The sequence below is a fragment of the Corapipo altera genome, unplaced genomic scaffold (assembly GCF_003945725.1).
Source record: "Corapipo altera isolate COAL_440 unplaced genomic scaffold, ASM394572v1 1, whole genome shotgun sequence".
In the NCBI taxonomy this organism is placed as follows: domain Eukaryota; kingdom Metazoa; phylum Chordata; class Aves; order Passeriformes; family Pipridae; genus Corapipo; species Corapipo altera.
In genome coordinates this window covers 32,250,501-32,264,357 of record NW_020884873.1, presented here as the reverse complement: position 1 = coordinate 32,264,357, position 13,857 = coordinate 32,250,501, and the positions used below count along the sequence as shown (strand labels likewise).

Below are 13,857 nucleotides of genomic sequence, written 5' to 3'. Positions count from 1 at the left end.
CGTGACAATGTAAACTGTTCTTCTCCTTCTCTCATCAAGACCCATTTTGCTATTCAGATCAGGAGTACCTCTGATTTCTAGGAGCAGCATTCCCATGTGGAGGAACCTCTGCGTAGTTTGACTTCTTGAGCTGCTGCTCTTTTAGGCTTTCTTGGGGATTCATGTGTGTCCCTGCCCAAGGCAGGGGGGCTGGGACTACATGATCTAAGATTCCTTCCAACCCAAACCATTCTATGATTCTCCTACCTCTGTTGGCTGTGGCTGTACTATGAACCTTGGATGGGAGAAAATTTTCTTCAAACAGTCTGCAGTTGTTTTCTGGGTATAAGTGCTACACTACCAAAATCTGTGACTGCTGAAAGCCACACACTCTTGGAAAAACAAAAGGCAGAGCAAACAGAAGATTGAGAAAAAGGCAATATCAAACAGTTAAGGTGGCCTCTGGATCTCTAGTCAAATCTAATAGAGAGCTCTCTACTATCACTTGTTTTCAAATGTAAATCAGGTCTTAGCTATCAATTGGATATAGGCTATAGGATGTTTACTAGCCTTTTCCCTGCAAGATCAGTGGCTATGCCATGCAGCAGTGATGCTATGAAATGTATGGAGGGCTTCCCTCTGGGAGGAGAACAACAGGGAGGGCATCTGGGAACCAGTATTGCAGCAGAATGGAGAACAATGAGTCCTGAGACCTGAGTGCCATAAAATAGGCATGGATAGAAAGGCTGGGCAGAGTATCAAGCCTGGAGAACAAAGATAATGTCATATTCATCTGTGGTGGTGCTGTGGAAGAGAGGTGCTGAAAATTCCCTCTCTGGTGACAGAAGGCAGGATGTGCTGTGCATGGCATCCCAGCAGCAACGGGCCAGTTCACACTGAACAAACATCTCCAACTAGTCCCTTCTTTACTGCTCTAATGTCACGTGGTCCTGTCAGAGGACCACTGTGGGAAATGTGTAATTTCTGGATTTTGCAGGGCATCCTTTTCCAAGCAGTTACCCTGGAATGTGATCTGACATTTAAGAAAATATTCTCATTCAGTGGGTTGTTGTATTTGTTTTCATTTCTAAGTAGCTGTGGCACCTTCTAAAGGCAAGGGTCCCTCCTCCTAAGGCACTGTAGGTTACAGCTGTGGAAAACCAAATGCATTTGCATAAATAATAATGAATTTACATCCATGGTGAAGACATGACCCTTAGACAAATCTTTTCAGATAACCTGCTAATCAGAACAACATGAAAGTGTAGGTACGAATATATTAATAATATAGTGCAGGCATATTTTTCTCAACAATCCGTATATAGACAAATAACTTCACAATGTACTCTGTCTATAGACAGAGATGGGGATATATTTTTTCTACTTGAATTGTTTCTACTTAATGGAACTTTTAAGCTGCAGATAACAGTTTCTTAGGGATCCTCTGGATTGTAGTTTAATCATTATTCCAGCTTATCAAAAAAAAGTCATGATGACCTTCTGTTGCTGTATTTTGTACCTCTGTTAGCTAAATGAATGTCTGTTTGGAACATACTGTGAAATCAGAGAATTTGGGAAAGAATAACCTTCGTATGTGGATTAATAAAGGGCTACATTTGCAGTAAAGTGAACAATCATGTTCTTTCTGAGAATCAAGGACTCAATGGAGCCTCTAAGGCAAAGGCAGTCTCCTCACCTGGGCAGTAGACCCAGGTGGTGTTTTGGAAGCCACTTCATGTCTTCAAAGTTATCATGATGCCCTCCAACATGAACATTAATGACTTCCCAGAAGCAATTTTGGCATTTGAGGAAAAGTTCAAGTGATAAAGGCGTTCAGCACAGACATTGTCTTACTCTCATCAAAGTGACACTGCCCTCCCCCAGGGCTTGCTGTGCATCAGGTGGCAGTGGAGTCTCCTTGAGAAATGCCTTTGCTTTCTGGAAGTTCACAAATGGCCACATCTTTGCTGACCAGTCTCATTTCCAGCATCCAGCTCCTGCAGCTCAGTGGCTGGGATGACTGTGAGACAGAAAATGTGGTTGTTCACTGATAACTTGTGTAAAATCCCCAAGTCCAGAAGAAATGGGGAACATTACTCAGAGCTAGATAATTGAAAAAAAAATCACAATAAAGTAGAAATCAATATGCATCTTTGAGATTCTATTATTTTTTGAAACAAAATATGATAATAGAGATGCTGGTGCTTTTTCAGATCCAGAACTCTGCACACAGCTGTGTGATGACACCATGCTCAGCCTTTGCTGAGTTTGTTTAGCCCTCACAATTTTGGAGGTGCATTAGAAAAAGCAAGCTATGTATTTCAAAATCCAGGGGACTAATGAATAGAGCTCTAAACTTAGTGATTTTGAGGTTCTCATGCCCATTCTTAATTAGTCTGACATAACAAGGGAAGAGATTAAAAGGAACAATTTTTAAGAATTTCTTTAGGATATTCTGATAATGGTTTGCATTGCATTTCTTTGAAGTCTCTGACAGGCATTTAGACCCTGTCTTTTCTCACAAACACCATGTGTTTTGTTTTTTCTGCTGTTTTTTCTTGACTGGAGCACTGTTGCTAGAGCAGATGATGACTCCTGCCTCCTCTATATCCTTGATATTCACTCTTAGCTCCGTGCTGTCGCGCATCTGCTCTCTTTTGGGAGGATTACCTAGTTCCAGTTCACCTTCACATGGTGAGCAGTTTACTTTTAATAAGTGATGTGTTGCAGGGGAAAGAATATTGTTCGTCTTTTCCCAGCCTCCTACCATAGTACTTTGAACAAAAATGGCTGTTTATTCAAATTTGGCTTTAATATATGCTAGGCTGCAGTATGCGGTTGCTTACTGCACTTTCTTGTGCAGAGGAAAGATTCAAAAAGTCTTGAAAGTAAATTGCAGACTCAGTGCTGAGCTTTCTTCCAGGCAGCTAATAGGTTTGGGGTTGCAGTCTGCCAGCTCAGAGTCTCTTTTTGACACTATTATTTTTTTGAAGGCTTGACTTGAACCCAAGTGTCAAGCAGGGGTGGGAGCCACTAACCTCAAGAAACTCCCAAGAAAATGAATCAAAGTGAGCCCTTCCAAATGTCTTGCTGAAAGGTGTGCAAAGCTTCTAGCTGTTTATTACTGTATGCTGCAGGCTGCTGTGTTTTTTACTTTGAAGACTCATTTTCTGGGGTGGCAGTCAAATTTATGTTTAGACTGGAGTTCTCCCATAAATAGGGAATTAAACATGAGCTGTTAGGGGGTGACTTGTCACAAGCCCATCAAATGTCTGTCTGCTCAGCCCTGCTGAAATGTCTCCATGCAAAAGGGGAATGGTTATATGTTATGTCCTCTTTCTCTGTGTTGAACACTTCTGAAGGATTTCTCCCTAAAGCAAGCTTGAAAAACATGAAGTCCTTGGACTACTTCTTCTTTCCCATGCTAAGAGGAGCCAAACTCATCCCATATATCATATTTATGTAAAAGACATTAAGGATTGTTATGAAAATGTCTGTTTGGTCTAGACTGTGCCCTGGTTATCTGTGCCTGAGTAGTTCCACTGGGCATCACTATTTGCACAATCCAGTGGTTAATCTGAGGGTAAATTAATCAGTTTTCTGCCAAAGCACTGACCTCCTGCGATTGATTGACCTGGCGAATGGCCCTCTGCTGACAACAGGCCATAAAAAAGGGACTTCTGAGCAAAGGAATGTCAGACTGAGCCACTTGGAACCATGAGAGTGATACTGTTGGCTGTGGTTTACATCCCATTCATCCTGGCCATGGAACGGTAAGAAAACACATCTGGCATTATGTGTCAGCTGGCTTCCCAGGGTGACCTGTACCTATTGCTACTCGTCTCCAAAAAGAAACATTTTTTAAAGAAAAGGGTATATGAGAGTTATAGAATGAAGAACCAGTTATTTTTTTGTGTGTTTATTTTATTTGCATAGAATCCCCCTGATTCGATTCAAATCTATCAAGAAACAGCTGAAAGAAAAGGGAGAATTAGAGGACTTTTGGAGGAATCACCACCCTGATGTTTTTGCCCGAAGATATCTGCATTGCTTCCCTGCAGATATTGCTTTATCAGTAGGAACTGCTTCAGAAAGGCTGTATGATTACATGAATGTAAGTACAGTTTTGGTAATGCTATCATTACGACTCATTGTTCTACTGAAGGCAGATTTTTTCCCAGCACATTTCAAATCTAGTCTCTCAATGAAATTATAGGGCTTGAGATGTCTTGTTGCTCTATGCTATAAATATTAGATTATAAAAAATCAGTTTACCAGTCTGCAAAATAAAGCACATCTAGATCTAGGTTAGCTTGTGACCTGGGTAGAAAGCTGATGTAGTCTAGCAGTGATAGTCCTGTAATGGGTTTGCCTGTATCAGTCTTGGTGTAACTATCAGGTTTTTGGTAGCAGAATCTGATTTCTTCACTTAGTGGTATTCTATTTATCAGAAACTAGGATGTTTGTGTGTTATAAAAAAAATATCCCCCAAATCTCATTTATTTGATCACGTGGAGTCAGTGATAATAAACCTAAGTAGAGTTTTTTATTTTTCTGCTTTTATCTCTGGAGTTTAGTGTGTATTAAATACTGGAGACTGACCTGGGCCTCATACTAACCTGGCTGAATTTACCATCTAAACTTAAAAAGAAAATATATGAGGTTCATTGGATCTCAGGCAGGCAAGTCAGCAGGTCAACCATTTTGTAAGGTATCTTTCCTGGGTTTAGCATTTTGTCCGTTTGAATAGTCTCTGTTTTCTGTTTTACTTGGTTCTTGTGTTGTGCTTATCTAAAGGAAAACTAAGTTGCAGAAGTGTTGTAAAGGCTGCATCTGAATAGGGAACAGAATGGAAGGGAAGGCCAAATTCGTTCAGCAAGAACTTCTGACACTTGAGGGCCTTAAAGAAATACCTATGTGAAGAAGAACAAACATTTCAGTCTGCTTTAAAGCTTATTTCAAAGAGGGATAAATTCCAAAACGATGAAGCAAACCCCCCTTCCCTAGCATACCCATGTAGCACCAGGAACAGTTTTGTGGTGGTTTTGCAGTGTGTTTGTGGTTTTTCTGGTTGGTATTTTGGTTGGTTGGTTTTTGTTGTTTGGTTTTTTCATGAACATCCCTTAGAGCTGCCTCAATTTACAGATTCATTGATAAAGGTTTAATACAAGAGGAAATAAAATTCTGCTATATAACTGGATATTCTCTTAAATGGCATGCTTGCTTGCCTTTTCAAGATTATCTCATTCAGATCATAAATTACAGGGTCAGAAACTTCAGTGTATTAATTAAGAAGTATGCACTTGAAGGTACATATTCAAATATTTGTATTACTGCGCAAAGCTTGGCACTAGCTATTGCTTTTCTATCTGTGGTTGAATTCCAGAAATGCCTCTTCCTAAAAATAGGTCTCTTAATGCTGAAGTGCTCTTCCAGGGCCAGATAGGAGCACTTAAACACTTGTATACGGGATGTGGATAAGCACTGCACTCCATCATTCACGTGTTCACAGATTATCTCAGTCTCAATTGGTATCCAGGGATGGTCAGTGGTTTCTTCATCCGCTGGATGAACTTTGTTCAGTACATTAGGAACAGTTTGTGCAACACAATACTTTTTTTACTAGCTATGCTAATTACAAGGGAAAAAGGCTAGCCACATATGACAGTGTTTGTGCCACCGGTCAGAGCCCTCTGAAGCCAGCAGAGTCAGATTGTGCTGACTTTGCAACACTGATTTCTTACTGACATCAGTAAGGAACAACCTGAAAGACTGTATGGTCATGTGAGAGCTTCGTCTTGGGGTTGACCTTGCCACCTCTGAAACTGGTGCAAGAGGGTTTGTTGACTCAACTGAATATTTGCTTAAAAGGCTTTAAAAATGCCTCACCATTGCGCATTCAGCTGGAGTGAAATCTGCTACCTGAGGCACCCATGGAACCAGACACACTTGCCTGTGGTGTGCATTTACATTTAAATGAAATTGCACAGACTCCCCTGAGAAAACACTGTGTGATGCTCCCAAGTATGCTTCTTCCCCAGGAATAGCTCCGTGGAGGCAGCTGGGAGCTGACGGGGCTGTTCCTCCCCCAGGCGCAGTACTACGGAGTGGTGAATGTCGGCACGCCCCCACAGAGGTTCACCGTCGTGTTTGACACCGGTTCCTCCAATTTTTGGGTCCCTTCTGCTTATTGCATCAGTGAGGCGTGCAGTAAGAAACATTATTCTCCCTTGTACTCCTCATGTCTTGCTTGGATACTTTGACCACTTCTCTTTTCCCAAGGAGCTTGCCTGCAGCAGGGATTTGGAAGGGAATGATTTGGAGCATCCCTTAGGGCTGGTCTCCTCTCCCCAGTTTTCTCCTCTGTCTCTGCCCCTCATGTCATCCTGCAGCCACGACAGGTGCCGGCTGCAGCTGCCAGCTGTCCTTCCAGACCACAAGGTGCCTGATGTAAAAGGCATGAAAATAGACCTGGGAGAGCTGCCAGAACTGGTGGAAATGCCTATTTTTGTTTTAATTTGTCTTTAAAATGCAAAATAACCTCTCAGGTACAGAAAAACTGGTGTGCCCTGCAGGGGAACTGAGGTGCCTGCAGTATTTCTATAGATACTTTTCTCATAAGAGAAGTAAAAATCTCATCTGGTTCTGCACTGGGGAGCAGGTTCATTGCTGGGACCTTCCCTCAGTGCAAAGATATAATTTGTTTCATGTAGGGGTGCACCAGAAATTTAAGTCCTTCAAGTCGGATTCATATGAGCACGGAGGGGAAGCCTTCTCCTTGCAGTACGGCTCGGGACAGCTTCTGGGCATTGCTGGCAAAGACACGCTGCAGGTGAGCATCCACCTAAAATGGGTGTCAGCCTCCAGGTCAACTGTTTTCAGACAGTTCAGATACTGGCCTTGCTCTTGAAAACCTTTCCTGGTTTAGGCAAGGGTAGGGTGAGGTCCCACCTAGCAATGTACTGAGAGGTGTGGGTGTTGCTCCAGCTTTGGGTTATCAAGACAAATCCCTAAGATTTTATTTTCATTTCTGCTTGTCTTCTTGGGTCTTTGTGTGTTCTGGGTTTATGAACAAGCAGCCTGAAAAGTAAGGCGTTCTAAGGAATTGGTGCAGCCTACCTGCCAAATGGACACCTGTTATATTGATGCAAATCACACAAGGATAACCAGGTTTTATAAACTGAATTAATCCATTGATATGGATCTGAAATGTGGCTAATTTCTTGTAATAGATGGTGTCATTACTTTCAAAGTTCTTATATATTTTTTTAATTTATTTATTTTCTTTTGAACCAAACAGATAAGTAACATCTCCATCAAGGGACAAGACTTTGGCGAGTCAGTGTTTGAGCCAGGAACAACTTTTGTCCTTGCCCATTTTGATGGCGTGTTGGGCTTAGGCTACCCCTCCTTAGCAGTGGGCAATGCTCTGCCTGTGTTTGACAGCATCATGAACCAGCACTTGGTAGAGGAGCCGGTCTTCTCTTTCTATCTGAAAAGGTCAGTCTTTAAAATGGCACTGCCAAAAAAGAAGTAAATTTATTTTAATTGTTGATAGAAACAACTGTGCCTCTGTATAAAGCTTCAACTCCAGAAAGTAAATTCCCCCATTTTTTTGGTTCTCAGTGTTGGTTTTTTTTCCCAATTTGACACTGAAAAATATGGCATAAAAAGAAAAAGTGTTATGGGGAGGACCATGACTTTTTGGATAGATTTATTCTTGTTGAGCTGGTCATAAAGAAAAGAAAAACTTCCAGCTCAGACTCACTATGTCTATTGCCAGAGGTTTCCTTCTGGCCCATGAAGATGAACAGAAATGCTGTCCTACACCCAAGTAGTCACATTCCAGAAAAAAGTTGTTCCCTACTCTGGACCTAGCCACAACTTCACCAATTTCTCTAGTGTTTATTTTGAGGTGAGAGTAGCAACTGTCTCAACCTGCTCCTGATACCTACCTTGGCAACCTACTCAGATGTCTTCTTAGTCTTCTCAGATGTTGTTTGGGACATATGCACTGATAATTTAGGAATAATCCCTTTCAGCCGTCCATATCTGAATTTAGAAAGGGATGTGATTTGTCTTTTGCTTTTTAAGAGCAATCTCATGCATGCTGGCACACTCCCATGTCTGTGTTACCTTGTCTTCTGCTTTCAGAGGAGATGACACTGAGAATGGTGGTGAGTTGATTCTAGGGGGAATAGACCATTCTCTCTACAAAGGTTCAATCCACTGGGTCCCAGTCACTGAGAAAAGCTACTGGCAAATACATGTGAACAAGTATGTATACGTGTATGTATGTATGTATGTATGAAAGACCTGGTGAAATCTGCCTCCCCATGTAAAACCTGCAGAGACAGAAACACCTAGTGATGCAGATGCAGAGGACTCAGCTGCAGTGTTTTACCCTTGTGCCTCTCAAAGAGTGGGTACAATAGGATGAGACTGGGGTTTGTTAGCTCTCTAAATCTGCTGTGACATGGGTGACTGGTTTCTGAGAGAACATATTAGTATGTTTTAGCTGTTAAGAGGTTAAGGCACCCACAAACTGAACCCAGCTCTGGGTCCTACTCTCATCTTTCCTGCTAACTTTGGTCCAAGCAGTCAGTGTTCCTTTGTTCTTCCTCTAGCATGCTGCCTAAATTGATGAGAATACATATCTGTGGGTGAGGACAAATTCGTCAGCAGGCAGCAAATGATTAGTGATTAGGAGTCCCAAGAGAGAAAAGTGGATCCACAGACATTCTTGTCTTTAGCAAAGCTTGGCAGCTAGTTTTAATTGTTAAGGTTGGAAAAGACCTCAAAGATTGTCAAGTCCAACTGTCAACCTAGCACCACCACCATGTGCAACGCTAAACCATGTCCTCAAGTGCCATATCCACATGTCTTTTTAACACTTTCAGGGATGGTGACTCTACCACTTCACTGAGCAGCCTGTTTCAGTGCTTTACAACCCTTTCTATGAAGTTTTTCCTAATATCCAATCTAAACCTACCTTGGTGCAACTTGAGGCCATTTCCTCTTACCCTGTCACTTTTACCTTGGAGTAACTTCAGTCTGTACTCTGGTACTTTAGCTAGCAATAGTATGATGTTTCAGTCACAGTGCATATGTCATTTGCTTAAAGATGCTTTGTTTTTCACTTGCAGTATAAAGATCCAGGGCCGGGTGGCATTTTGCTCCCATGGCTGTGAAGCCATCGTTGACTCAGGCACTTCTCTTATCACTGGACCCTCTTCACAAATCAGGCGATTACAGGAGTATATCGGGGCAAGTCCATCAAATACTGGAGAGGTAAAAACTGTACAGACAGAAAACAGCCAGATGGGAAGGGAAACTGGTATTTGGTGCAAAGAGCTTATAGGGTGAGACAGTAATCAAAATAATTGGTTAGAAAGGTCTCAACGAAAGCCTTGTTTCCAGAATAGCACTGAACTCAGAGCCAATCTGTTTTTGACCTATCTGCCTTACTGCCCCAGGCCTCCCCCCAGACAGTCACCTCTTCTACCATACTCAGAACTGGTATGTAAGGAAATAGGGAGTACATTTGTTTGAGGAATCGATCTATACTCTGCATGAGAGATAATTTTTTTTGGGAGATCAGAGGATTTTCAATGTCTGCAGTTATAGCTGTTGGCTCTCCCAAGACAGGAGGGGGTTGGTGCTGATGACCAGCCACCTCAGCATCAAATGGAAAGGGAATGGTATTTTAATGACAGCCCAACTGTGGCTTCACTGGCAAGACCTCTCATTGTCATCTTGCCATGGAGCAGGTGGTGTCATGCAGGGCTCCTGGGAGGGGTGCACATCAGTGTCACTCACAACAGTGGCTCCTGGCAGATGAGTCACAGGGTGCAGGACAAGACTTGCTGTCTCTTATTCTTCCTCCTGAACATTATTCCTCTTACCCCTTGCTGTCTTCCTCTTTACCTGCTGCTCTCTCCTGCATCCGCCTTGCTGACGCTTCCCACCACTCTTTCCTATCCCTGCCTCCAGGGAAAGGGTAGCTTACTTCTACTGTGCCTTATTGCTGGCCCTTGGCTGACTCCCATAGATCACTAGCACGTTGCCACAGCGCCAGTGCCCCAAGTAAAACTGCCCCATACGGGTTCTGTTAACTTTGCATTTGTCTTTATCCTGACCCAAAAATGCTCTCAGAAGAAAATTAAGAGTATTACAGTTGCCCAGTGCACTGGGCAAAGAGCAAAGATGAAAGTGGACTCTTAATCCACCTCATTTTTTAATAGGAGGACTCTAATGACATATGTGTGATTCCTGAAACTCCTGATTCTTTCTCAATTAAACCTTTAATTTTGATTTTGTTCAAATTTTGAGACACATGCCAAAGAGTATGCTTTGATAGTAAGTTGTTTTTATATTAGTACACACTAATGAATATGGATAAAATATGTATTTCCAATGTACTTATACTAGCATAATATAAACAAGGAACAGGTCATTGCAGTATAAGTTTATATACTCCAGTGCTGGCACACATAAGAACACAGCTGGCATCTCAGACTCTGCAAAAAAGTATCCTGAAAATAAGACTTTCTATGACTGATCTTTTAGCAATCACAGACAGACAGAGTAAATTGGCTCAAATTTATCCCAGTAAAAATGAGAGCATTCATCAGTGATTTTATGAGAACTTTCATCTCTTTCCAGCAAAGATTAATTTTTTCTGTATGTGAAAGAATTATGTCTTGCTTCCTGTATCCTGCAAACCATTATACTGGCATTTTTTACCCTTGTCCTCTGTATGCCATGGTTTATTTTGTTCTAATGGCATGACACCTGGGAAGTGTACACAAGATTAAGGGTTATGATTTCATAAAGCAGATTGAAAAACAGCAAAGAGCAGATTTTTCCTTCAAGGAAGCCTCTAAAACAATGACTTTAAACACTACAGCTTATAGCAACGATCCCTTTGAGACTTGGAGCATTCTGCAGGACCATTTAACACACCAGTTATTTAATGAAATAACTAGAAAGGCCAGGAAATTATCTTCTGTGTTACTGTAAGTGAATGTATTATTTATGGAAATTAATGACCATGCCAGAATTTAGTCCTTCTACTCTTTAAATTCTACTCTAAGGCAGAGTATAAGTATAAAGTGCTGTATTCCTCCCTAGCTTATATTTTCCCTAAAATGATGGTGTTACAGGAGGACGTGTGATGAGCTGCAGCCATAGGGTGCTTCCTGCGTGGCTGGAGGCAGCTCCCTCCAGCCGGTCAAGGCCAGAGTGTTGGTGGACTTTTGCTCAGCAGACCTTGCTAATGTAGACTTGCTGGGGATCACACACTCAGTTTTCTTTCTGAGTTGTGCAGGCAGGACATCAGAGTCCCCCTTCACCTCCTTCCCTTTGGGATTTCCAAGGATTTTCATCAGCCCTGGCTCCCTAGGGGCTTTGGTGCAGTGGTTTGGGCTGCTAGGCTGGTTTGACCAAGTACAGGAACTGGAAAACCGGAGGGCAGTCTTGGGCTATAAGTCAGCCTGATGCTGTTTCTCTGTAGTAAATTCACCATTACCTGCTGCAAAACTCTTGAATTCGAAGGGCAATAATTAAAATAAGACAAACTGATCTCATCTCAATCAGTGCATTGCATACAGTTTCTTGTAGACTGCAGAAGATTGTCCAGCCTGCCTCACATAAGTTTCACGATCGGACACCACGAGTACAAGCTGACAGCAGAACAATACATCCTAAAGGTGTGTATCTGCAGCCTCCTACTCCCTATTCCTTGCTTCCCGAGCTGGGGCTGGAGCAGGCTGCTGCAAGGACACGTGCTTTCCCTTTCAGGAGTCTATTGACGACCAAACCTTCTGCATGAGTGGCTTTCAGTCTCTCGACATCCCCACTCGCACTGGCCCACTATGGATTTTAGGAGATGTCTTCATGTCTGCATTTTACTGCATTTTTGACCGTGGGAATGACAGAGTGGGATTTGCAAAAGCTGTTCACAGGAATGATTACTACTGAGTCATAATAGCATCTATTCTGTCTTAAATGTTAATGTAATGATCTTCAATACTGTGTGAAGTAGGGATTTTACTGAAACTTTGGATCTAAATGCATGCTGTGTTGTCCCCCTCCAGGTTTTAGGGACTTTGCAGTGATCTTTGTCCTAAATTATATAGTTTGGTTCAATATCTATATGTTTATAACCAAGAAACAATATTTCCTGAGTAACTAATGGACAGTGCAGCTCTCAGGATAAAGCAGAAAAGCTCAGCATTCAGATTTGCAAAAGATCAGGAAGAAAAAAATGCTGAACAATGCCAGTCTGACAAGATAGCGGTTACGAGTGGGGGAAACTAATCTCAGTCCTGCCTGGTCTGGCTATCCTTTTTTTCTTCTTGTTTGCTAGTTTCCACCTCATTTCCTACAGCTTTCTTTTTCCTCATCATTTTCCATGGTTTGGGTTCTGCTTAACTTTGTTTCCTTAGTGCCAAGGAAATTCTCTTTAAATTATCCTACTCCAACCAGCTTATATAAAGGGGAATTTGACTGTTGCCTGTGTGACCACTAATTTTCACTACTGTTCCTTGCACACAATTTCCTGCTCCTTACACCATCACTCAAGCCTCCTTTTTCCCTTAAGATCATTATTGATGGATATTTTTCTATTCCTCTTTTGGGTCTCAGCATTTAACATACATACCTTAGGTCAGATGCTGCTTTTAGCATCTGACATCTCTGCCCCTTGGTGGTGGGAGCAGCTGGAGCTGCATCTATTCACACTACAAAACCCAGATCGAAGCCAATGCAAAGGCATAGCACAGTTCCCTCCCTCCACCACAGATGTGCACCAGCACTAGACATCTACTGCTTCTTGCTCAACCACCTCTTGTCAGCCTTGGCAACTGTTTCAGATGAAACAGCCACAGGCAGCTGCACGGATTTGGCAAAAGAAGATTCACCAAAATCATACCCATTGGAGCATTTGTTGGGATTGCTAAAACTGATACTGCACCACTACACATGAATAAAACTTAAACAAGAAAAATCTGCTTTGGTCCTAGTGCTGTTACAGCTACGTTTTATATTTTTTTCAGTGGTTCCAGTGCTGGAGAGGAAGGGGAGGAGAAGGTGTAACAGCAATTGAAAATTCATATTGCTCTGTGTTCTGGAGTGGAAAGATGTGATATGTTGGCATATGTCTTCCTAAACCCAAAAAATGTCCGCAGCCCCAGCCCTGTGCACTAGGCACCTCCCCAGTAGGGCAGAACCATGGGGAGCTGGAGAGTGGCCCCATGGTGGCATTGCTGGGACAGGGGGTTGTGGCCCCCAGGGCTTTGCTGCTACCATCTGCCTGGATGTGCTTAGCACAGACTAAAGCCAACACCCATTGCTGGCCTTGGCAGCATTATGATCACAACCCCTTAGATTTTGAGGCTTCAGTTGTAACACTCAATAAGTATTACTAAAGCAAGACAGTTTGCCTGTAGGTATCTCTGACATACTGATCTTGCCTTCCAGTATGAAATACTCTCCTGTGCCTGTTTTCATGACTCTCTATTTGCAGCCACATTGTGTTACACATTTGGCATCCAGGCTATTAACCTCCAGCAAAGAAGACCTTGCTGCCAGCTGTCTCTTTCTGCAGACAAGACTGAGCTGTGTGAAGTTATCATGTATTTTAGGGCAATCTTGCCTTGATTCCCCTTTGTCCTTATCACTGTTTAAGAATGGATAACTTATATGAGCTAACTTATTTATCTAGAAAATGTCATTTGTTTGGTCATAAACCAAGACAAACAAACATCTATAAAGCTCTATCCCTCATTTACAGTAGCAGGGTATTTTTGTTTTCTCTACTATGCAGCAGACTTAACACTCCGATACATTTCCATTATTTCTAAAATACTTATATAT

General features: G+C 42.2%; 1 protein-coding gene and 1 long non-coding RNA gene across 2 annotated transcripts in view; one reads left to right on the top strand and one right to left on the bottom strand.

The window, feature by feature from the left end:
• The window catches only part of LOC113952741, a 20,872-nt gene extending 11,518 nt beyond the window's left edge, over window positions 1–9,354 (bottom strand). The window contains exons 1-2 of the long non-coding RNA XR_003529646.1: window positions 9,279–9,354; window positions 4,125–4,126 (exon numbers count right to left, since the gene is read on the bottom strand). This is a non-coding gene — a long non-coding RNA (uncharacterized LOC113952741). The remainder of the gene's footprint in view (window positions 1–4,124; window positions 4,127–9,278) is intronic.
• Window positions 3,647–13,857, top strand: LOC113952729 (cathepsin E-A-like). Its single transcript, XM_027655103.1, has 9 exons — window positions 3,647–3,752; window positions 3,916–4,093; window positions 6,072–6,189; window positions 6,693–6,811; window positions 7,280–7,479; window positions 8,134–8,256; window positions 9,126–9,270; window positions 11,592–11,690; window positions 11,782–13,857. The coding sequence occupies exons 1-9, from the start codon at window positions 3,697–3,699 to the stop codon at window positions 11,959–11,961; spliced, it is 1,218 nt and encodes a 405-aa protein (XP_027510904.1). The 5' UTR covers window positions 3,647–3,696; the 3' UTR covers window positions 11,962–13,857.